We start from the raw sequence: 23,366 nt of genomic DNA on the forward strand, positions 1-23,366 counted from the left end.
TTTAACATTGTATTGTGGGGCATTAATGATTACACGTTAACACATGTTGTGTTGTACATTAACATGCATTGCATTAAGGCAGCCCATTAATAAAAACATTTCACCACAGCACCCTAAAGCACACGATATGTGCATTGTCAAAAGATGCAGTGCATGTACATTGCCTGTGACTGTACTAGTGTTTTGGGTTCAATCCAAATTCATTGGGACCACTTTGCAGCATGCACATTGCTGCGTGTCATGGTGATGTGGTAACATTTATTTTTCCATTCATTACAGCAGCACATAAGCCTGAATGAGTCCTCAAACAAATTCATTTTATTTTGTACTGTGTTCATGAAGCAATGTTACCACTTTATTCTCAGGTGTATTGATGCTAGTTTTATATCTACATTTATTGTGTTTGTTTCTTTCCAAACAGCATGCCACTGTGAGTACCAAGGCAAAATGTACCATTACAATGATGTGATTTATAACATTATGGATGGAATTGGAGGCTGCATTACTGCTATTTGCAAAGAAAATGGCACAATATACAAAGACTTTCATCATAATTGTACTACAACACCAGCTCCATTTACCTCAAGCACAACACATTCAACTACTACTTCAGGTAGGTTACAGTTAATAGGTAATCCATACATACCCAAAAATACTAACTTCTGTAAATTAAAGGTGAATGCAAAACCCAACATAGAGCATCTTATTCAATGACTCAGGACAGGAAGATGCTAAAGCTGATAGGTGCAGTATTAATTGCATACATTGAGAATCAGTCTTAGGCTGGGCCCGAAGGAGGAATTTTAGTCACGTGAACTTACCATGTGACTTTGCAGTCCCAAAGTGTGAAATGGGCCTAATGCTATGATTTCAGTGGGAGAAATCAATAAATTGCTAGGTTCTAGAATTTTTACACCATTTTTTGGAGTTTTTTTTTTTGTTTAGGACCTTGCAGAGCTCAAAAACAGTAAGGACAGCCTCAAGATTTCTCTTTGTAAAGGTTTTGCACAGAAACCTTGCACATGCATGGCTATTAAAATAGTTTATTTACTTCTCATGTTTAATGTGAACCTGTGTTCAGATCATACACACTAAAATAGTTATGTATTCTCAACAGTAAAAACACTTTGAAACAAAACTACATTTATTTCTGTACCTATAAACATTATAGAGAAATCTATTTTCAACATTCACAAAACATGCATTGAAATCTTATTTCTTTGTATGAGAGTGTATCTTGGAAGACTGCTAGCCCTATACTGTAAATACATGGTAGTTGTTTCTAAGCTGCTAGAAAAATGTTAGAAACCTGGACTTTAAAGTCTTTGGGCCCTTTCACATGGGCATTCCAATCAGTTTTTTAGGTGGACCTGATCGGACGCTCCATGCAGCTCTATGGAAATGCAGGCAGATGTAAACAGACTTGGGTTGTTTACATCCACCTACCTCCAAGTCTATCCAGGTCCAGAAACGAAAATTTGAAAGGACTGTGTCCCTTCCATTTTTCTGAACCTAAATGTGATGGATCAGATGTAGCTTGATGTAAACGGACACAAATACATTTACATCCGGCCTCCCAGAGAGTCATTATGGGCCTGCCTGTGTCCATCCATTGTCAAAATGCAAAAAAACACTGAATGGGCACAGATGTCAATACTCTGACATATGTCCCGTTCAGCTCAGATTCGGCAGGTAATCCAGTCACACATTGTCTACTGAACGGAGCAAACTGGCGCTGTGTGAAAGTGCCCTTAGTTGAGGACTCAAGCATCTAAAAAAGTCAGGGTTGGCTTGTTATAAAGCTATTTTTCTATTTGGTAAGAATATATAAATAGTTTAATGTTCATTGTCCAGGCATAGGTGCTCTTTAGGCCATCATTTGTGGGCACATTTGCTCAGCATCAGTAAAACCTTCTACTGTATCAAGATATTGAAACCATAACAGTTGCCATCGGAATTTCCGACAACAAATGTTCGATGTGAGCTTGGTGTCGGAAGTTCCGACCATCTGTAGGCTCCATCGGACATTTCCAGTCTGAATTTCTGACAACAGATATTTGAGAGCTGGATCTCAAATTTTCGGACAACAAAATCCGTTGTCATAAATTCAGAGAGTGTGTACACAATTCTGACGCACAAAAGTCCATGCATGCTTGGAATCAAGAAGAAGAGCCACAGTGGCTATTGAACTTAATTTTTCTCGGCTATCGTACGTGTTTTACATCACCACGTTCTTGACGTTTGGAATTTCTGACAACATTTGTGTACCCGTGTGTATGCAAGACAAGTTTGAGCCAACATCTGTTGGAAATAAATCCACGGTTTGGTTGTCGAAAATTCTGATCGTCTGTACAAGGCATAAGAGTGCTGCACTATAACCTGCCCAATAGAAGGTAACAGGATTTTGCATCCTTTTTGCAAAAAATGCTCTTATTCATTCAACTTATTTATTGTTGCAAATACATGAAATAGCATTATTGTTCAACTTTCATATTTCCACAACTAACAGTCTTCTGTATATGCCCAGCCATATACTAATCACACTTTAGTAATATGAATTTTACTTGGTTGCAATGGTTTCCTCCATTTTGCATTTGCCACTTTGCTTCTTGTGCTTTTTATTTTAATAATATTTTTGTACTATTTTATTTAATATTTCCAATAACAGTGAAGTTGGATTTGCACCTTTAAGTTTTATGCTAGATGCATTTTTCATTTAAATCACTGGAAATGCATCAACACACATGTCAATACATGATGCACATTGACATGTATTACAAAGTGCATGTCTATCAGTTATATAAGCATGTAAAAATGTTCTGACACACAAGCCACATGCAGGCTGGAAGTAATTTTTGTACTCTTACCCTTGGCTGTAGCCCTTCTGCATCTTCTGTTAGCTGGAGCTCCCCTTTGGTATACATGGTCTATGGTTTTTAACACCACATACTTCAACTTTCATTGTGTTTATTATTTAGGAACAACAACAACTCACAGCACCACAATCTGTGTTAAAGAAGAGTGCAAATGGTCTGAGTGGATCGATGCCAGTTATCCTGAATTTGGAATGCAAAATGGCGATTTTGACACATATGAAAATATAAGAGCTAAAGGAATCTCTATCTGTAACCATCCTCAAGACATTGAATGCAGAGCCGAAAGGTTCCCTAATACACCACTTTCAGAGCTTGAGCAAAATGTACAGTGTAATGTATCATTTGGACTAATTTGTTGGAATAAGGAACAGCTACCACCTATTTGCTACAACTATGAGATCAGAGTAAAATGTTGTAGTTATGTACCATGTGTACCAACAACTCAACCTAAAACATCTACAGAAACTCCTGCAACCACAACACCCACTACCCCACAGCCAACAGCAAAAACAACACATTCAGCAACAACATCATCTGCTACCACAGAGATCATTTCAACTCCATCCACGACAACAGAGCCAACCACTTCAGTTGTACCATCTACAACAGCCTGTCAGCCCAAATGTAGATGGACACCATGGATTGATGTCCATATACCAGGTGTAGGTAAAGATGAGGGTGATTTTGAGACATTTGAAAACATTGAAGCTGCAGGACATAAAATTTGCAAAAAACCAGATGGCATTCAGTGTAGAGCAGAAAAATTCCCAGAAAAGCCAATTGGTAGAATTGGCCAAGTAGTTCAATGCAATGTTACTATTGGTCTTGTCTGTCACAATGAAGAACAAGATGGAGATTTAGAAATTTGCTTGAATTACCAAATTAAAGTGCTTTGTTGTGACAGCGGTTGTGAACCACACACAACAACAACAACAATACAGACAACAACTACGTACAAGCTGACTACAACCTCTCCTTCTACAGCAACTGAAACCACTACAGTGCAAACAACAACAGAGACAACACCATCTACAACTCATGAAACGACTACAATACCCATAACAACAGAGACAACAACATCTACAACTACAGAAACAAGGCCAACTACAGTTACCATTACAACAACTGAAACAACTACAACACCCACAACAACAGAGACAACATCTACAGCTACAGAAACCACACCAACGCCAATTATTGTTACAACAACTGAAACTACTACAACAGAGACAACACCATCTACAACTCACAAAACTACTACAACACCCACAACAACAGAGACAACAACATCTACAACCACAGAAACAACATCAACTCCAGTTATTGTTACAACAACAACTGAAACAACTACAACACCCACAACAACAGAAACAACAACATCCACAACTACAGAAACCACAAATACTCCAATTGTTACAACAACAACTGAAACTACTACAACACCCACAACAACAGAGACAACAACATCAACAACCACAGAAACAACACCAACTCCAGTTATTGATACAACAACAACTGAAACAACTACAACACCTACAACAACAGAGACAACAACATCTACAACTACAGAAACCATACCAACTCCAGTTATTGATACAACAACTGAAACAACTACAACACCCACAACAACAGAGACAACAACATCTACAACTACAGAAACCACACCAACTCCAATTATTGTTACAACAACGACTGAAACTACTACAACACCCACAACAACAGAGACAACAACATCAACAACTACAGAAACAACACCAACTCCAGTTATTGCTACAACAACAACTGAAACAACAACACCCACAACAACAGAGACAACACCATCTACAACTCATGAAAGAACTACAACACCCATAACAACAGAGACAACAACATCTACAACTACAGAAACAACACCAACTCCAGTTATTGTTACAACAACAACTGAAACGACTACAACACCCACAACAACAGAGACAACAACATCTACAACGACAGAAACCACGTCAACTCCAGTTATCACTACAACAACTGAAACCACTACAACACCCACTACAACAGAGACAACAACATCTACAACTACAGAAACAACACCTACAACTACAAAAACAACCCCATCTACCACAACTATACCTGTAATAACCAAAACACCACCAAAGCCTTTAACAATTCCCCAAATACGCACAACTTCAAACATCTGTCAGCCACAGTGTACATGGACCACTTGGATTGATGTTGACACACCAACTTCTGGATTAGATGGAGGAGACAAGGAAACATTTGAAAACATAATGGCCAAAGGCAAACACATCTGTAAATATCCACAAAATATTGAGTGCAGAGCTTCAGATTACCCTGGAATCAGCATTGAAAATGTGGGGCAGATCATTAAATGTGATATAACAGTTGGCTTGGTTTGTAACAACAAAGACCAAATTGGAACAGTAAAACAGTGCTACAACTACCAGATAAAAGTTTTGTGCTGTGATGATCATAGTAATTGTAGCACTATTCCTGTGAAAACAAAAATGACTACATCAACTCCCACTACTACCAAAGTAATTACAACTACTACAACACCAACAACAACTGAATCGAGAGCCACTACCACTGAAACCACAACCACAGAATCAACTACTACTTCAAAATCAACAACTGTAACCACAACCACAGAATCAACTACTACTCCAAAACCAACAACAGAATCTAAAACCACTACCACTGTAAGCACAACTACAGAATCAACTACTACGCCAACTACTACTTCAATACTGACAACAGAATCTACACCTATTACCACTGTAAGCCTAACCACACAATCGACTACTACTTCAAAACCAACAACTGTATCCACAACCCCAGAATCAACTACTACTCCAGTACTGACAACAACAGAAACTACACCTATTACCACTGTAACCACAACCACAGAACCAACTACTACTCCAGCACCAACAACAACAACAGAAACTACACCTATTACCACTGTAACTACAACCACAACTACTACTCCAAAACCAACAACAACTACCCCTACGGGGTGTCAGCCACAATGTAAGTGGACACCATGGATTGATGTTAATACTCCAAGTTCTGGCTTAGATGGGGGAGACAAGGAGACATATGAGAATATAATAGCCAAAGGAAAACAAATTTGTGAACACCCAAAAAATATTGAGTGCAGAGCTGAGGAGTACCCTGGTATCAGCATTGAAAACGTGGGGCAGATCGTTAAATGTGATGTCACTGTTGGCTTGGTTTGTAATAACAAAGACCAAATTGGCAAAGTTAAAGAGTGCTACAACTACCAGATAAAAGTTTTGTGTTGTGATGACTATAGTAATTGTACCACTGTGCCAACAACAACAGCTGCATCATCTCCCACTACGTCAACTACTACCATTCTAACCAAAACTACAGAAACAACTACTACTCCAAAACCAACAACAACATCTACAACTGTAACCACAACCACGGAACCAACTACTACTCCAGCACCAACAACAACAGAAACTACACCTATTACCACTCTAACCACAACCACAGAACCAACTACTACTCCAGCACCAACAACAACAACAGAAACTACACCTATTACCACTGTAACTACAACCACAACTACTACTCCAAAACCAACAACAACTACCCCTACGGGGTGTCAGCCACAATGTAAGTGGACACCATGGATTGATGTCAATACTCCAAGTTCTGGCTTAGATGGGGGAGACAAGGAGACATATGAGAATATAATAGCCAAAGGAAAACAAATTTGTGAACACCCAAAAAATATTGAGTGCAGAGCTGAGGAGTACCCTGGTATCAGCATTGAAAACGTGGGGCAGATCGTTAAATGTGATGTCACTGTTGGCTTGGTTTGTAATAACAAAGACCAAATTGGCAAAGTTAAAGAGTGCTACAACTACCAGATAAAAGTTTTGTGTTGTGATGACTATAGTAATTGTACCACTGTGCCAACAACAACAGCTGCATCATCTCCCACTACGTCAACTACTACCATTCTAACCAAAACTACAGAAACAACTACTACTCCAAAACCAACAACAACATCTACAACTGTAACCACAACCACGGAACCAACTACTACTCCAGCACCAACAACAACAGAAACTACACCTATTACCACTCTAACCACAACCACAGAACCAACTACTACTCCAGCACCAACAACAACAACAGAAACTACACCTATTACCACTGTAACTACAACCACAACTACTACTCCAAAACCAACAACAACTACCCCTACGGGGTGTCAGCCACAATGTAAGTGGACACCATGGATTGATGTCAATACTCCAAGTTCTGGCTTAGATGGGGGAGACAAGGAGACATATGAGAATATAATAGCCAAAGGAAAACAAATTTGTGAACACCCAAAAAATATTGAGTGCAGAGCTGAGGAGTACCCTGGTATCAGCATTGAAAACGTGGGGCAGATCGTTAAATGTGATGTCACTGTTGGCTTGGTTTGTAATAACAAAGACCAAATTGGCAAAGTTAAAGAGTGCTACAACTACCAGATAAAAGTTTTGTGTTGTGATGACTATAGTAATTGTACCACTGTGTCAACAACAACAGCTACATCATCTCCCACTACGTCATCTACTACAATTCTAACCAAAACTACAGAAACAACTACTACTCCAAAACCAACAACAACATCTACAACTGTAACCACAACCACGGAACCAACTACTACTCCAGCACCAACAACAACAGAAACTACACCTATTACCACTGTAACCACAACCACAGAACCAACTACTACTCCAGCACCAACAACAACAACAGAAACTACACCTATTACCACTGTAACTACAACAACAACTACTACTCCAAAACCAACAACAACCACCCCTACAGGGTGTCAGCCACAATGTAAGTGGACACCATGGATTGATGTTAATACTCCAAGTTCTGGCTTAGATGGGGGAGACAAGGAGACATATGAGAATATAATAGCCAAAGGAAAACAAATTTGTGAACACCCAAAAAATATTGAGTGCAGAGCTGAGGAGTACCCTGGTATCAGCATTGAAAACGTGGGGCAGATCGTTAAATGTGATGTCACTGTTGGCTTGGTTTGTAATAACAAAGACCAAATTGGCAAAGTTAAAGAGTGCTACAACTACCAGATAAAAGTTTTGTGTTGTGATGACTATAGTAATTGTACCACTGTGCCAACAACAACAGCTGCATCATCTCCCACTACGTCAACTACTACCATTCTAACCAAAACTACAGAAACAACTACTACTCCAAAACCAACAACAACATCTACAACTGTAACCACAACCACGGAACCAACTACTACTCCAGCACCAACAACAACAGAAACTACACCTATTACCACTGTAACCACAACCACAGAACCAACTACTACTCCAGCACCAACAACAACAACAGAAACTACACCTATTACCACTGTAACTACAACCACAACTACTACTCCAAAACCAACAACAACTACCCCTACAGGGTGTCAGCCACAATGTAAGTGGACACCATGGATTGATGTTAATACTCCAAGTTCTGGCTTAGATGGGGGAGACAAGGAGACATATGAGAATATAATAGCCAAAGGAAAACAAATTTGTGAACACCCAATAAATATTGAGTGCAGAGCTGAGGAGTTCCCTGGTATCAGGATTGAAGATGTGGGGCAGATTGTTAAATGTGATGTTGCTGAGGGCTTGGTTTGTAATAACAAAGACCAAGTTGGAAAAGTTAAAGAATGTTACAACTACCAGATAAAGGTTTTGTGCTGTGATGATTATAGTAATTGTAGCACTCCTGTGCCAAAAACAATAGCTACATCAACTCCCACTACTACCAAAGTAGCTACTACAAAACCAACAACAACAACAGAATCTACAACCACTACCGCTGTAACCACAACCGCAGAATCTACTACAACCAGTGTTCCTACAACTACAGAAGCAACTAAGTCAACAACTCAAACAACACCAAAGACTACAAGAACTGCAACAACTACCCAAAAAGCAACAACTCCTCGCTGCTTGTGCCGCGTAGGTGACAAATACTACTTACCAGGTAAGATTTATTTTTCTTTATTTTTCTTTCTTTCTTTCTCTTTCTTTCTTTATTTCTTTCTTTTTTTTTTTCTCTCTTCCTAAATATGTGCATTGGGATTCCTTCTGCAGGAGAAATGATCTACAACAAGACTGATGAAGTTGGGTGCTCTTTCTATGCCTTTTGCAATGACTTGTGTGAGGCTGAGAGATTTACAGGACCTTGTACAACAACAACCCCAACTACTCTCACAACAACCACACCAGAGATTACAATCTCACCAACAACCACTGGGCGTTCAACATGTAAAAAAAAGACTACTACTCCTACAACTACGGTAACCACAGTTGTCCATACTACATCAGTAGATGGCTGTCCACCAAGAAAGGTAACTGAACAAAACCTTCTTATAACTAACCTCATAACAAGAATATCTGTTTTTTTATTATACAGAGTTATTATAGAAATTAAGCATATTAAGCATATTTCCTTTGGAAAAGTGAATATTCACTTTGTAAAGGAAATTTTCACAAATGTTTCCCTCATTCACCTCTCAAGATAAATCGTTACCTTGATCAAGGGGAGTTTACTATCCTCAAAACATTATTTTTTACCTGGTCACTATGCATTTATTTAATTGCTGCATTGGATTTTTGGCAAGCCTGCCATTTTTTTCAATTGTCTGTCTGCAGTACTAGAAAGGGTTGTTCACACAATTGCAATCGTTTGGCATTTGAGACATGTGTTTTATGGTTTGTGTATCAAAAATTGGCCTGTCACATCCTAGCTAAAGCAGGGTTATAATTTGCTATACCATACCTGGCAAATCTTAGCGTTTGTTTTTTTTCCAAGTGGGTGGGCAGAATTATAGTATGGAAATATATATTATATTACTTTGTGGCCACAACTTTTATATCATATATATTATATTTTATATGTAGGCATAGCCAACACATTTTTAGTTTTGGATAGTGTATACAAGAATTTAAAACCCTATACATTTTTTTTTTTTGCTGTTTATATCCCACTGGGGAGATTTCCCCTCACTGCCTGTCCTGAAGATGCGACAGGAAATTAGAGAAAATCTTTCCAAAGTGAGAGTTATTGCCATCTTAGACAGTTGTTGCTAGAATGTTTGTTCCTATTAGTTAATTGATCCTATTTTTGCTGTGGTGATAACTTTACAAATTTGGATATCTCATTGTTTTCTGTCAAATAAAGAGGATTTTCTCCCTAGTGGAGACCCAGGCAGCAAAAACAACCCTTCCCCACTATCTAGAAGTAATAAGAAAAAAAATGCATTTACATACACTTTAAATGTAAATTAAAGCAGAGTTCCACCCAAAAATGGAACTTCCACTTTAAGGGAAGGTGACCCCCTGGCATGCCACATTTAGCATGTCATTTTTTTGGAGGGGAGTGGAAACCCTCTTTTAGAGGCTTTTCGCTCCCATTTCCTCCTGGTGCTCCGTGGCACCGGAAGGGAGATCACCTCTCCCCCCTTCCTCTCGACCATCATCTGGGACACGTCCCAGGTCCCAGATGATTGCCTGTCACAGCGCGGCTTGCACATACGCAGTGTGTGGACAGCTGTAAAGCCATAGCCGAGTGCCCACAGTAACAATGCCGGTGCCGCAGAGAGGAGTGGGACATGAGTGGGACTTTGTTTCCCCACATTGCTGAACCGTGGGACAAGTAAGTGTCCGATTATTAAAAGTCAGCAGCTGCAGTATTTGTAGCTGCTGACTTTATTTCATTTTTTTTAATTGGAACTCCGCTTTAAATGTATGTAGCACTGACCCCCCGAAGGCGCTACTGATTTGAATTGGGCCTGCACTCTACTGAGAACCCCCCCCCCCCCTTCTGAATGACTCTGTCCCCTTGGCACAGCTGTGGTGCAATAATAATACAATACAGTGTAAACAGTATAATGTACCTGTGTCTATCCCTCAGGATCCTCTGGCTCCACCTGGTGGGCTAAGACAGTAAACCACACACTTGAATACAGGACACAGGAATACTTTTACTGAAAATATAGCAAAATAGGTGGTTACAGAGTTTGCACTGTCGTTCCAACGTAGAACGTCAGCACAACATAAGTCAATAGAAAAATACAATAAACAACATGCAAGTATGTTACTATCTGGACCTGGGAGATCCCCTTATATAAAGTCTACATGAGGCCTCACTTAATGTATTTTCTCCTTTATCTTCTTTCTTCGCTAGCTTAAATAGTTCCTCAAATAATTGTAATCCAAAGGGTTAAGTAGAGAAAGTTAACTTAGAATACTCCAGATATAAGTCCAGAAACTTGTAATCACACTTAGGTACTAAAGTGTAACAGGCCTTGAGCCTATAAAGTGTAATTTGCTCAATTACGCTTCCGTGGAACAACAGGTTCCAGCAAGGCCTATTAGTAAGTCTAAGTACGTGTAAACAGTGGGCCGCAGCCTGCTCACCAATCGGATCAGAGTTCTGAGTGATGGCTTGAGTCCTACAACTGCAGTTTGCTTCCGCTGACTAGGCCAGATGCTCCGTGTCACTCCACCAACTGGATCCAGCTCTCCGCTGCTCCAACAATCGTCTCTGATCCCCGTCGGTCTGATCACCAGCTCTTGGCTCCATCAAATCACCCAGCAAACAGTCCGGTTTGCACTCCACAGTGACTATCTACCGATGCGTCTGAGAACCTCACACACAGTTCCACACAGGCAGGCAACGTGGTTCCAAGAGACCAAATATGGCTGCTGCAGTCCCTTTTATACCCTACCCAGCATGCACTGCATATTAAAGTGTTCATGGGTATGTCACACAGACTCCTGGGTAAATGAGGTCAAATTACCAAAGTAAACACAGTCACTTCCTGTTATCTTTCCAACACCATGAAAAAGGAAAATAGCTAAAGTTCATTTCCAGTTCTTGTCACTAGATGGCATCCAATACTAGTGAATAACATTGTCCATAGATTTACATTGTACTTCACATTAATTGCGTTAATACACAATTATATCCCTGCTACATGTAAATTTGTTTATATGTAACATTTCTACATTTTGATACTCAATATTTATGAAAATTGTAGGATAGATAACTGTTCATCTAAGATACCATGAGTCAGATGTTTGGTTGTATTGATCTTCCCTTCAGTTGATGTACATCCAATCTGCTGCTATTACATCTACTATATGCTGTATATAGAATGTTCATATATACTTATTAAAGCTGTATGTATAAAGATAAACTAGGGTGGATTTACCAAAGGCAAATAGACTGTGTACTTTGCAAGTGCAGATGCACTCTGCAAGTGCAGTTGCTCCAGAGCTGAATAATTGAAAGGATGCTCTGCTGACTTCTATTATCCAATCATGTGCAGGCAGAATGTTTTTTTTTTTTTTTTATTGCGTATGATTAGGTATTGCTATGTTAGCATATATTGGCATTGTCACTTTCCCAGTCATGTGACAGTGTTCGGGCCTAGCAATTGTTGGCCAGGCCTCTGTACTCTCACAGGGCAGCTGGTCACATATTCCCCTATACCTGGAAGTATAGGGTCTTCTCATCCTCTATTGAGGAGTAAGGAGGTGCAAGCATGTAAAGGTAAGGTAAATATGAAGGGGTCTCTAGATGCACTGTAGACAATTTTATTTGCATGAGCAGGGTGACAATGTCTCTTTAAATTTGAAAAAAAAGTAATAATCATCAAAAGAATTCATAACATAAACAAATATATATAATTTCCATTCTATAGACCAATGAGACATGGATAAATGACCATTGTGAAGAGGTCACATGCCATGGAAACAACATCACTACCCACAAACCGGTGACCTGTCCAGAAATCAAAGAGATAACTTGTACTAATGGCTTCCCACCAATTAAGAAAAAGAGTGCAGATGGTTGCTGTTACCACTACGAATGCCAATGTAAGTTTAATAAATGAAGGAACTCCTTGCCAAGTGAGCAGTTATATTATAATAGTAATTTCTGGATTTGATCTGCAATTCTGGGAACAATCTTACTAATCCCAAACTGCTCAGTCCCCCACCCCCAAAAAAACACCTATACTAACTACCTCATAGAAGAAAGATCTGTATACTTACCTATTTTCAGAGTGGCCTGACAATAGGTGAGTATATGCATCTTTTTTCCACAGAGTAGTTAGTATAGGTATTAGAAGAGGGATGGGAGCAGTTTTAAGATTTTACATTTTAAAATGTATGTATAGGTGACATTTTTTTTTTTGTTTGTTTAGAATAGTTTAAAGCAGAACTAAACCCATCGATTTAACTGTTTCCCAAACAGTTACTGTACATTTAAGGCATGATGATAATGATAACTGTCACAGTTGCTTGTGCTCTCAGCCAAACTTTTAAGCTCTTAAATGATTTGTGTCACATGTGCAGCACCGTGGTAACTGCAGACCAAGCTGAGGTAAGGTGGCAGATTCTTTGGCTGTAAAGGTATAGGAAGGTTTACTTCATCTGTCAGTCTAAAGTTCTTTTACTTCCTCTCTTGGAGAAACCACAACAAGAAGAAATTAGAGGAATTATCCACAAAGTGAGAGGGATTCCCCTCATAGCTGTCAATGAAACAGTCCCCATTGGATGATTTAACCTTTCCTTTTGTACTGATGACAACTGCAATACGTTGATTTCCTATCACTTGCTGTCTTAGTGGCAATGTTATCCAGGACAGATAGAGAATGTTGAAATGTATGGAAACCCTAACAGTGAACTTCTCTTATTTGCTCCCTTCCTGTTAAATATACCATTGAAAGTGTTTTGTAATATCTGTTTCAAGTGCAAATACATGTTGATTTTTCCAAAAACCTTGTAAGCTGATAACTTCCTATGCGCAAAGAGGGATTATAGCGATGAGGAAGGTGGAGGGAGATGAGAAGAGATCTGTCCTTTTTTCTAATCCATCAGATTGTAGGCAGGGCCAAAACCACATGTTTAGTTATTTGGAGCAGAATATAGGCTGTGTTGTCATGACAAAGAGGAAGGAAGGAGCACATTATCAGGAGAACTCGAAATGTACCTAATGACAAATTTACAGTGGCAGTCCCCTTGAGAACTGCCTATGCCTAATTCAGGCAAACATTTGCACCAATGTCGGTCACATTTCCAGCACAGCCGGCAAATTCAGGTAGTTCCTACTACCACAACCTTAGGAACCTATCACTATGGCAGCAACAAATTCTTAATACAAATACCACCAGTTCACAGGTGGAGGTAATTAAACAAACTCTGAACTGGTGTGCAGGATGTATGCCAGTACTAAGAGGGGCAGTGCCGGTGCTGGGTTGCTGTCATGTATGTGACAGCTTCCCACACATTGCTGTATTCCCATCCCCATTCAGCTGTAATTTCTCAGCCAAAAACTAAATGTAGATGGGGATATACCGGTAGTTGATGTCATTACCCAAATGTGGGCAAATGGCTTAAGTTTGGATGGGCAGAGTCTGATGGGGAGCTGAGAGACCAGTCCATCATCAGGTCCACTTTACTTTTGAATGACAGCACAGGATAGTGGGCCAATTCAAAATTGGCTATTAGACTGCTTAGTGGCAACTGCTGTGCATTGCCAATCAAAAGTAAAGTGAACCTGATGGGGAACTAGTTTCTCAGTTCCCCATCAGGCTCCATTCAACCAAAACAAAACTCCTCAGCCATGAGTCTACCGTGTGACACTTCTTCTTCAGTACAGACATGGACAGATTCATGTACCTGTCTGTGAAAAGTACAAGCACAGACACCTTTTATTAATTTCCCAGTATATTTCGGGCAAATCAAGAATTGTCCTGTACTTACAGCATGTTTAAAGAGATAAAACACATGAAGTGTGCATATATTGTGAAGATGTACTAAATATAGTCAGTGCTAAAAGCTTTATCCAAACCAAAATAAAAAATTTAGTTTTAGCAAGCCATACACTTTGAAATCCTTTGTTTTACATTGCGCAAGTGGATAATGATGCAGAAAAATTGCTTGCCTTCTTACAGGTGTCTGCAGTGGATGGGGTGATCCACATTACATAACCTTTGATGGAACCTACTACACTTTCCTGGACAATTGCACATATGTCCTTGTTCAGCAGATCACTCCCAAGTATGACAATTTCCGCATTCTTGTTGACAACTATTTCTGCGATGCTAATGATGGCTTATCCTGCCCACAGTCTATCTTGATCTACTATAAATCCAATGAGATTGTTTTAACACGTATGGTATACGAAGGAAGGATGAGAAACAGGGTAAGAGATGCATTTTTTTTCATATGAGAAAAAACCAGATTCCATTGTATTGTTGTCTAGTTGTTGTCTAGTTGGAATGACACTAAATAATATCCTTAGTCTCCAAAATAATCCATACAGTTCCACTAATTAATGTCAGTTGTGAGGCAGTGGTTTAGCGTTGTCAGCTTTCAACAGAAACTGATGTTACTTAAAAAGATTTCTAAGTAATAAGCTTTGCAATAATAAACTTTGCCTGAGGGTCCTAGGTGGGAGCAATAGTTCTGGGAGGAGGAAAGGACCAAGATTTTTCCTCACCATGGTGTTACAAATGAGGGGAAAGATCCTGTTGCCCATTCTCTGAAACTGTGAGCCAAATCTAATTTGAGAGGAGTCCATAATCTAATATGACCTTGGGTGAATTTTGGCTGTGTGGAGAATCTGTGTGTGGGTGCACTGGGTGGCAGAATGTTTTACTGTTTGAAAAGGTGCCAATGGGTCCACATAAGTAAAAAATGGGACATGTTGTCCTAACTAACGACAAGTAGTTCCTCTAAAGACTCTGTGCAGGAAAGCCATTCCAGAATTGTAGGAGCATGTGAGGATCTCTAGTGTTGTGTTATGAAAGTTGTGCATCTTTTAGCAGGTTAAGTACTAGGAAATGCCTGTACTGTTTCATGTTGATGTTAGTGTGGTGAAGAAGGTTAAAAAGGAGAGAAATGTCAGCCATTAAGCAATTGACTGTAGACCAAAATGGTTGGACCAGGTGCAGTGCCATAATATAATTAGGCCTGTGCTATTGTTGCATCTCCAGCAGGTGTCAGGCAGATCAGTTGAAATGTGGCATACAACTATTAGGGTCGGGTATCATCTGTTTCTGAGCTTGTAATTCATCTCTCGAATGACAACATTAATAAACCCTGGAGAGATAGGATATTCATACATTCCCACTCTTCCACTGTGAATTCTTTTGGAGGGAGTGTTAGGGAAAAGTGCAAGTAGATTGTTGATGTAAGGTGGTACAATAATGTGTGGAAGAAGCATAAGGATTCAGGGGTGGGTGATAGAGCTTAGCATGATCTAGTGCAGGGGTCATTCAGGAAGGGCTGGAGCTAGAAATAGGGCCATGTTGACACTGGGTTCACTTTGTTCATGATATTCTATGTGTGCAATTAGGAAAATGTGCCACTGCTTAAGAACATTTAAAGCCAAATATTTAGGTCAGGGTTCCAAGCTAAGAGAAAAGTTTTGGTCTGGACCACAACTATAGTTCTTGCACTGGATGCCAAAGTGAATCAGTACTTGCTTCCTATAGGAATAATTTGGGATTGACTGTATCCTCCTCTCTCCACTCTACAGATTAGGTTCAACAATAACTGGATCTCTCCTGGCTTCACCAAAGATGGCATTGTCATCTCCTCTGCTGGTATCAATATGAATGTGGAAATCCCAGAAATAGATGCCTTCATCTCATTCAGCGGAATGATCTTTGTCATTAACCTGCCATTTAGTAAATTTGCTTATAACACGGAAGGACAATGTGGTGTGTAGATGACTTTCATTACTTTCATTAATTATTAGGGGTATGGCTTTCTGTAAAGTTTTACATTGTATTGTTAAGGTTGAGTGAAATCATTTTGATGCTTTTTCCCACAAAGGCACTTGCTCCAACAACAGCACTGAAGACTGTCGAATGCCAAATGGCAAGATTGTAAAAGATTGTTCTGCCATGGCTCCTCACTGGAGGGTCAATACCACAGCACCTGGCTGCAGCAAACCACCTCCTATAACACCACTTCCTCCAACTCCAGCACCAACTTGTAAACCTTCAAAGTTATGTGATGTCATCTTAAGCGAGTAAGTTATATCATAGTTATATAAAAGGAATTTGCATAAATGTTCCTTTTTATTCACTTTACAAGCATGTTCAAGAATATTAAAACAAAATTAAATTTTTTTTAAATCATTACTAATAAAGTTCCCAGGATAGGTTAAAAAAATAAATCTACTTTATTTGCAATACTCATCTTCAATCTGGAGTTTTCCCTGGGTAAATAATTTTGACCACTAAATCGGGCTAGTCTTCTGGGTTGAATGATCTCCAGCATCACTCAACCTACGTTCTCTGAGTGCAAGTTGCCATGGATCAGCCCCATGGGGGTGCATGTTTACACTAGCCTGCATAAATGAAACAGACTGGGGCCACACACTGGCATAGTCAACCATAGAAAGATGTGTAGAATTCCAGCTTCAGCTTAGTCTTCTTCCACTGGCCCGCCCTTGATGCATTTCACTCTGGTTGGGTTTAATCAGTGGGTGATTATAACACCTTATTGTTTTTACACAGATGATGCATGACAGGTTCACTTTAATTGTAGAGTGGTTATAAGGCATGCTATGGTTTTTATACAGATGTTGCATGACAGGTTCACTTTAATTCAACTCCTCTCTTTCAAGTATTTTTGCTGAGTGCCACAAGATTATACCACCCAAGCCTTACCATGAAGGTTGCGTCTTTGATGCCTGCCGGATTAGCAACGATTCAGTGCAGTGTTCCAGTTTGGAGATTTATGCTTCCGTTTGCAGTGCCAATGGAATCTGTGTAGACTGGAGAGGAAAAACTGGAGGCCATTGCCGTAAGTTCTATAACTGACTCTAATTTAAAATGTCCATGTAAGGATCATTGATTCTAATAACAGAGAAACAAATACTATCTGTCTATCTATCTATCTATCTATCTATCTATCTATCTATCTATCTATCTACCTGTGTTCTAATTTTTTCTCTTTTTTCTTCTTTTTAAAATATAGCATACAACTGTCCTGCTGGAAAAGTATATAATCCTTGTGGACCAGTACATGCTAAGACCTGTGAAAACAAGTAAGACATGTCAATAAACGTAAAGCATCCTTTTTTTTGCAACACATGTTCCTTACTGAAACCCTGCCTGTTCATTGGTTATGGCTTCTCCTCATAAACCGCACCTCCTGAATTAGTTGGGATTTTTAATGACTGTACCAAGACAGAATATAAGGAACATAGGGATTGCAAAAGCCATTGGAATAAGCTATCCTTCCTGTCAGTATTGAAACATTAATGCTAAATCATAGAAGGCTTTGTATGAGGAAGAATACTCTTATCTTAATCTTATTTTGTGTTGGGAGTTCTGCTTAAATTTTTCACTACAGTGAAACATTCTCTAGTTCCATCCTGCATCTAAACTTGATCAATTTGACTATAGCATTTTAAACAGATTTTTACCTTTATTGGTATAGGTAAGGGCCACAATAATTAGTCCTAAATTGTGATCCACCACGGTTCAAATATCATTACTGCATTTTTCTTTTTACAGAAAAATGGAAAATGTTGCTACCGGTACAACTGAAGGCTGCTTCTGCCCAGCTGGAACAACCCTTTTCAATTCCTACACTGATACTTGTGTCAAGAGCTGTGGTAAATAAAAAAAAATATGTAATCTAATCACAGAAACTAGTAATATGCAACTGATCAAACTATATAAAAGTATAAGGCCTCATGCACACTGGATGTTAAAATAATGTCAGTAGCTTTGCAATGAGTTTTTCAACTTTTTTCAACTTTTTTGCAATAGTATTTTTTAGCGTTTCTTAGCATGTTAGCGTTTTTAGTTTTTTTTTAAGAACATTTTTTTTTTCAATGCATCAACACTGGTGAGCGATGTTTTTGAGCATTTATTGACATTTATCAGAATTTATCAGCGTTAGAGTATTTTTACAGCTTAACAATGTCTCTCAGAACCCACTAGTTTTGGATTTTTTTTTTACTGCTCAAAAACACCATTGTCCAAAACTGCTGATAACAGCCTATGTGTGCATGGACACATAGGATAATATGATGGAGATTTTAATGACTGCAGAAAAAAACATCTACAGGCAAAAAGAGCTGCTGTATAAACATCAAAAAAATGTCCAGTGTGCATGAGGCTTAAATATACTTTAATTCTTATATGTTTTCTTAACTCTTAGTTCATTCGTAGATTTCAATAATGTCTTGAAAATGTGTTTTCTTATTTCTATCTTACAGCTTGTGTTGGTCCTGATGGAATGCCCAAAGCTGTGAGTTTGACTTAAACATTTAATCATTAAAAATACTAAATTAAATACCATTTACATTTAGTCTGTGAATGTTTTTGCATATTTTAATGTGTAGAATTTGTTAGTATTATGAGTATTAGTCCTTCTCTAAAAAAAGCATTTTTACTTTACAAACATTTTAACTAAACAATAATCCCTTGTTTGCATGTTCGCTTCTACTGTGCAAGAAATGTTCTCATTCATTAAAAAGACAGTTGTAAACTAAAAGATTGCAATGAGCAACAAAAAGCTTGAAAATGACAGTTGTAAGCTGAAATGTTGCAATAAACAACAAAAAGTTTGCATATGACAGTTGGAAGCTGATGCAACAAAAAGTTTTACCTTTAAAACACTTTTCATACATCAGATTCTCCATACTGGGGGTTATTTACTAAAGGAAAATCCACTTTGCACTGCAAGTGCCCTTGGAAGTAAAGTCTCTGTAGACCTGAGGGGGACATGCAAGAAAAATTTTAAAAATAACAGCATTTTAGCTTGTATATGATTGGATGATAAAATCAGCAGAGCTTCCACTCATTTCAGATCCACCCCTTATGCTGTGTACACATGACCGGACTTTCCGGCAGACTAGGTCAGAAGGGATTAGTCCATAGGACAATCCGATCGTGTGTGGGTTAGTCCAGGGATATGCAATTAGCGGACCTCCAGCTGTTGCAAAACTACAAGTCCCATCATGCCTCTGCCTCTGGGTGTCGTGCTTGTGGTTGTCAAATTCTTGCTATGCCTCATGGGACTTGTAGTTCTGCAACATCTGGAGGTCCGCTAATTACATATCCCTGGGCTAGTCCGATCATTTAAAAAAAAAAAAAAAAAATCAGACGGACCTAGAAATAGAACATGTTTCAAATCTATTTGAAAGGACTCAATTCGGACGGACTAAAATCAGGAAAACCCTTCATCTGTATGCTGGTCCGACAGACCAAATACTATGCAAGGGAAGCTATTGGCTACTGGCTATTAAACTTCCTTGTTTAGTCCCATTTAAGTCATCACATTCAAAACTAACGGACTTTTAAACTGACTTAGTCCATTCGTGTGTGGCCAAGTCTATTCGTTTGGAAAGTCTAGGTCCGTCGGGACTCCGCCGAAAGTCCGTCGAGAAGACCGTCGGACCTATTCTGCCGGAAAGTCAGGCCGTGTGTAAGATTTAGATCGACTGCATTTCCAAGTGCACTTGCAGTGCAAAGTGGATTTTCCTTTAGTAAATAACCCCCACTGTGTTGTAAATTCTTGCTTTCCATGTCTCCTTCTTGTGCCTTTATATACCTGATGTATATTTTTTTGAGTATTGGGCCCCATTAAAATAAATTTATTTATTTTATATCAGTGGATAAACATACTGTATAATTATATTAATACAATAATATTATTATTATTATTAGTAGTAGTATTATTATTTTTATTATTATTATTATATATTAATTAAAACTCAGAAATATTAGTTTTATACAAGTACAGGGTAAGTTTACAGAAACATAAAAAACATGTCCACTCTCACTGCGTAAATGGCAAAGAGTTTTTTTGTCGCTAGAAAGATAAGGTTTTGTTTGTACAGTAAATTATAGTCTTTTTGAACAACATGTAAGTAAATTATCTTTTTTTATATTTACAGCCTGCAGAGACCTGGACAAGTGGCTGCAAGAAGTGTGTCTGTGAAGCCAATTCCCTCACTGTTCAGTGTGAGCCACTGTCTTGCCCCAAACTTACACCTATCTCCTGTGAAAAGGATGGCTTCATCCCTGTGACTCTGCCAAACCCAGAAGAACCATGCTGCATGAAGAACGAATGCGGCAAGTTAACATCTTATCTGTGTATTTTATACGATCTAATCACTGATTATCCCATCTACTGCTGAAGGAATACTAACATTTGATCTGTCTGCCCATAGAATGTAACAGTACCTACTGTCTGCACAAGGAAAAGAAGTGTGAAACTGGATTTGAAGCTACTCCTGTACTTCTAGAGGGTGACTGCTGTCCAAAATATGAGTGCAGTACGTACCTAATTAAGATTCCTCCACTTAGATGTACTCCAAGCTTTAAAAAGTTCTTAGTACTGTTTGAGACATCACAGTTGTTTCTATAGCAAAATGTTTAAACAATTAACTTTGTGCTGACCTACAATGGATTTAATTTAGGAGCTGATTTGATTATTTCAGATAAAAATTCTCAGTGCACATCATTTTTTACCTGCTTGCGATTGCACTTATTTGACCATCACAAGTAGATACACAGTGGGGGTTATTTACTAAAGGAAACTCCACTTTGCACTGCAAGTGCACTTGGAAGTAAAGTCGCTGTAGATCCGAGGGAAACATGCCAGGAAAATAAAAAAACAGCATTTTAGCTTGCACATGATTGGATGATAAAATCAGCAGAGCTTCCACTCATCTACCCCTTAGATTTAGAGTGACTGCACTTCTAAGTGCACTTGCAGTGCAAAGTGGATTTGCCTTTCGTAAATAACCCCCAATGTGTTTAATAAAGCTGTACATTGTTTTTAGTAGTCACATTGCAAAGTGAATTTATACTTATATTACTTATCCTAATTTCAGCGCATAATTAGTAATTATTCAACATTCACAATAGCTTTTTAGAAAACTAATTTGATGGTATGATCACAATAAGAATATCCTAAAATGTTCTCATATTTGTCCACAGATGTACTGCCAGTCTGTGTTTATCATGATGAAATTTATAAGGTAAGAAACTTCTGGACAGCAAAACGTGGCTTTTTCCAGAGGAAAAAAAGCACAAAAATGTGTGATTTTAATATAAAGATTTAATATAATGATATGGCTTGTATGGCAACATAAAGTATATAATGGAGGAAAACTATTTTTGAGTTTTTAGATTAGGTAGTTATAGATATTTACCATCAGAACAGGTGTGGCTGTGGAAAGGCTTCCACTCCCATTATGTTTCAGTGATAACTGTGGTCACCAGGACAGAGAGGGAAGGTGAATTCCCCTGGTAAGGAGACAAAGAGAGATAAAAACATGACAGAGGTTCTAATTCTTTTCTACTCTATACAAAACGTTTTGCCTTTATATACACCTCATGCATGTATTGAGTTGTCATACCTTTAATTGCCTTATGGACCGGATCAACGTTTACAAATGTTTCTGAGCTGTTAGAAATGAACTGAAGTTAAATTTAATGTTACGCTAGCCATAGATTTTGATGTTGGAAAGAAAATCACTCAATTCCTCCATCAACACTGACTTAATTCCTCCTGGGGGAGGGGAGGCGGAAGAAAGTTGTCCCTATCAGAACACAGTGATTACTGCTAGCGGTTATAATAGCTGCTAGCAATAATTGCATGTAAAATCTGGCAGGCTGATTGTACCCAAGTTGATTGACGGATGTAGTTGGGTACATTCAGCTAGTCCATACATGGTTTGAATTCTCGGCCAGTCCCTGCTGAACCAGCCGAGATTCGAACCGTCTATGGCTGACTTATTTGTTGTTATATTTGAGAATAAATTACTTCATGGTACAATCAACTAGAGAGGTCAAGCTTTTTTACTGTTTGTTACAAAATGGATCTTGACAATACTGTCTTAAAAAATATATTTTAGGCAATCCATAGAAAAAAATATGTACCAATACAATTTACCTTGAGTTTTAAAACAACAAGTGTTACTGTAGATATAAAAGTGCACATGGTATTTTATAATCTGTCCCTTATTTTGTACAATGGGTGGCAAAATGATTTGCCAATGAATTAAATATGAATTATATTTTTTTAGTTTCGCATATTTTTACTAATATAACACCAAAAAATTAATGAACCCAATAAACAAATAAAGGAAAAGTTTAAATATTTTTACTTTAAAAAAATTGCAGAACAAGAACAGTTAGGCCGCGTACACACGCGCGGACTGTTCGCCCAACTTTGTCCGTCCAACAGTTTCGGCAAACAGTCCGCTCAAACTTAGCATGGACGGACATGGCCACACACGACGGACGAACAGTTTGCTGAAACCGTGTGCGATGACGTGAACGGCACGTACGACGGGACGAAAAATACGACGTCCTATACACTGCATTATAGCTTTCGGCGTGAAAATCCTTTCTGAGCATGCGCGCAA

At 38.6% G+C, this 23,366-nt stretch overlaps 1 protein-coding gene across 7 annotated transcripts in view; it reads left to right on the forward strand.

The window, feature by feature from the left end:
- LOC143935861 (mucin-5B-like) overlaps nt 1–23,366 on the forward strand; it is a 63,634-nt gene that overhangs the window by 26,797 nt on the left and 13,471 nt on the right. Inside the window, exons 30-44 of one of the 7 annotated variants that reach the window (XM_077460018.1) lie at nt 422–613; nt 2,979–8,216; nt 8,289–8,927; nt 9,038–9,294; nt 12,655–12,829; nt 14,911–15,161; nt 16,500–16,683; nt 16,799–16,997; nt 17,598–17,776; nt 17,951–18,020; nt 18,493–18,593; nt 19,203–19,234; nt 20,886–21,063; nt 21,162–21,266; nt 21,934–21,974. In XM_077460018.1, coding sequence (XP_077316144.1) covers nt 422–613; nt 2,979–8,216; nt 8,289–8,927; nt 9,038–9,294; nt 12,655–12,829; nt 14,911–15,161; nt 16,500–16,683; nt 16,799–16,997; nt 17,598–17,776; nt 17,951–18,020; nt 18,493–18,593; nt 19,203–19,234; nt 20,886–21,063; nt 21,162–21,266; nt 21,934–21,974 — 7,841 coding nt within the window. Of the gene's footprint in view, nt 1–421; nt 614–2,978; nt 8,928–9,037; nt 9,295–12,654; nt 12,830–14,910; nt 15,162–16,499; nt 16,684–16,798; nt 16,998–17,597; nt 17,777–17,950; nt 18,021–18,492; nt 18,594–19,202; nt 19,235–20,885; nt 21,064–21,161; nt 21,267–21,933; nt 21,975–23,366 lie in introns of all 7 variants that reach the window. The other 6 variants (XM_077460037.1, XM_077460027.1, XM_077460011.1 and 3 more) reach the window with 6 other exon arrangements.

This window comes from Lithobates pipiens, unplaced genomic scaffold (genome assembly GCF_037356315.1).
Source record: "Lithobates pipiens isolate NorthernLeopardFrog02 unplaced genomic scaffold, aLitPip1_a1.2 Scaffold_10, whole genome shotgun sequence".
In the NCBI taxonomy this organism is placed as follows: Eukaryota; Metazoa; Chordata; class Amphibia; order Anura; family Ranidae; genus Lithobates; species Lithobates pipiens.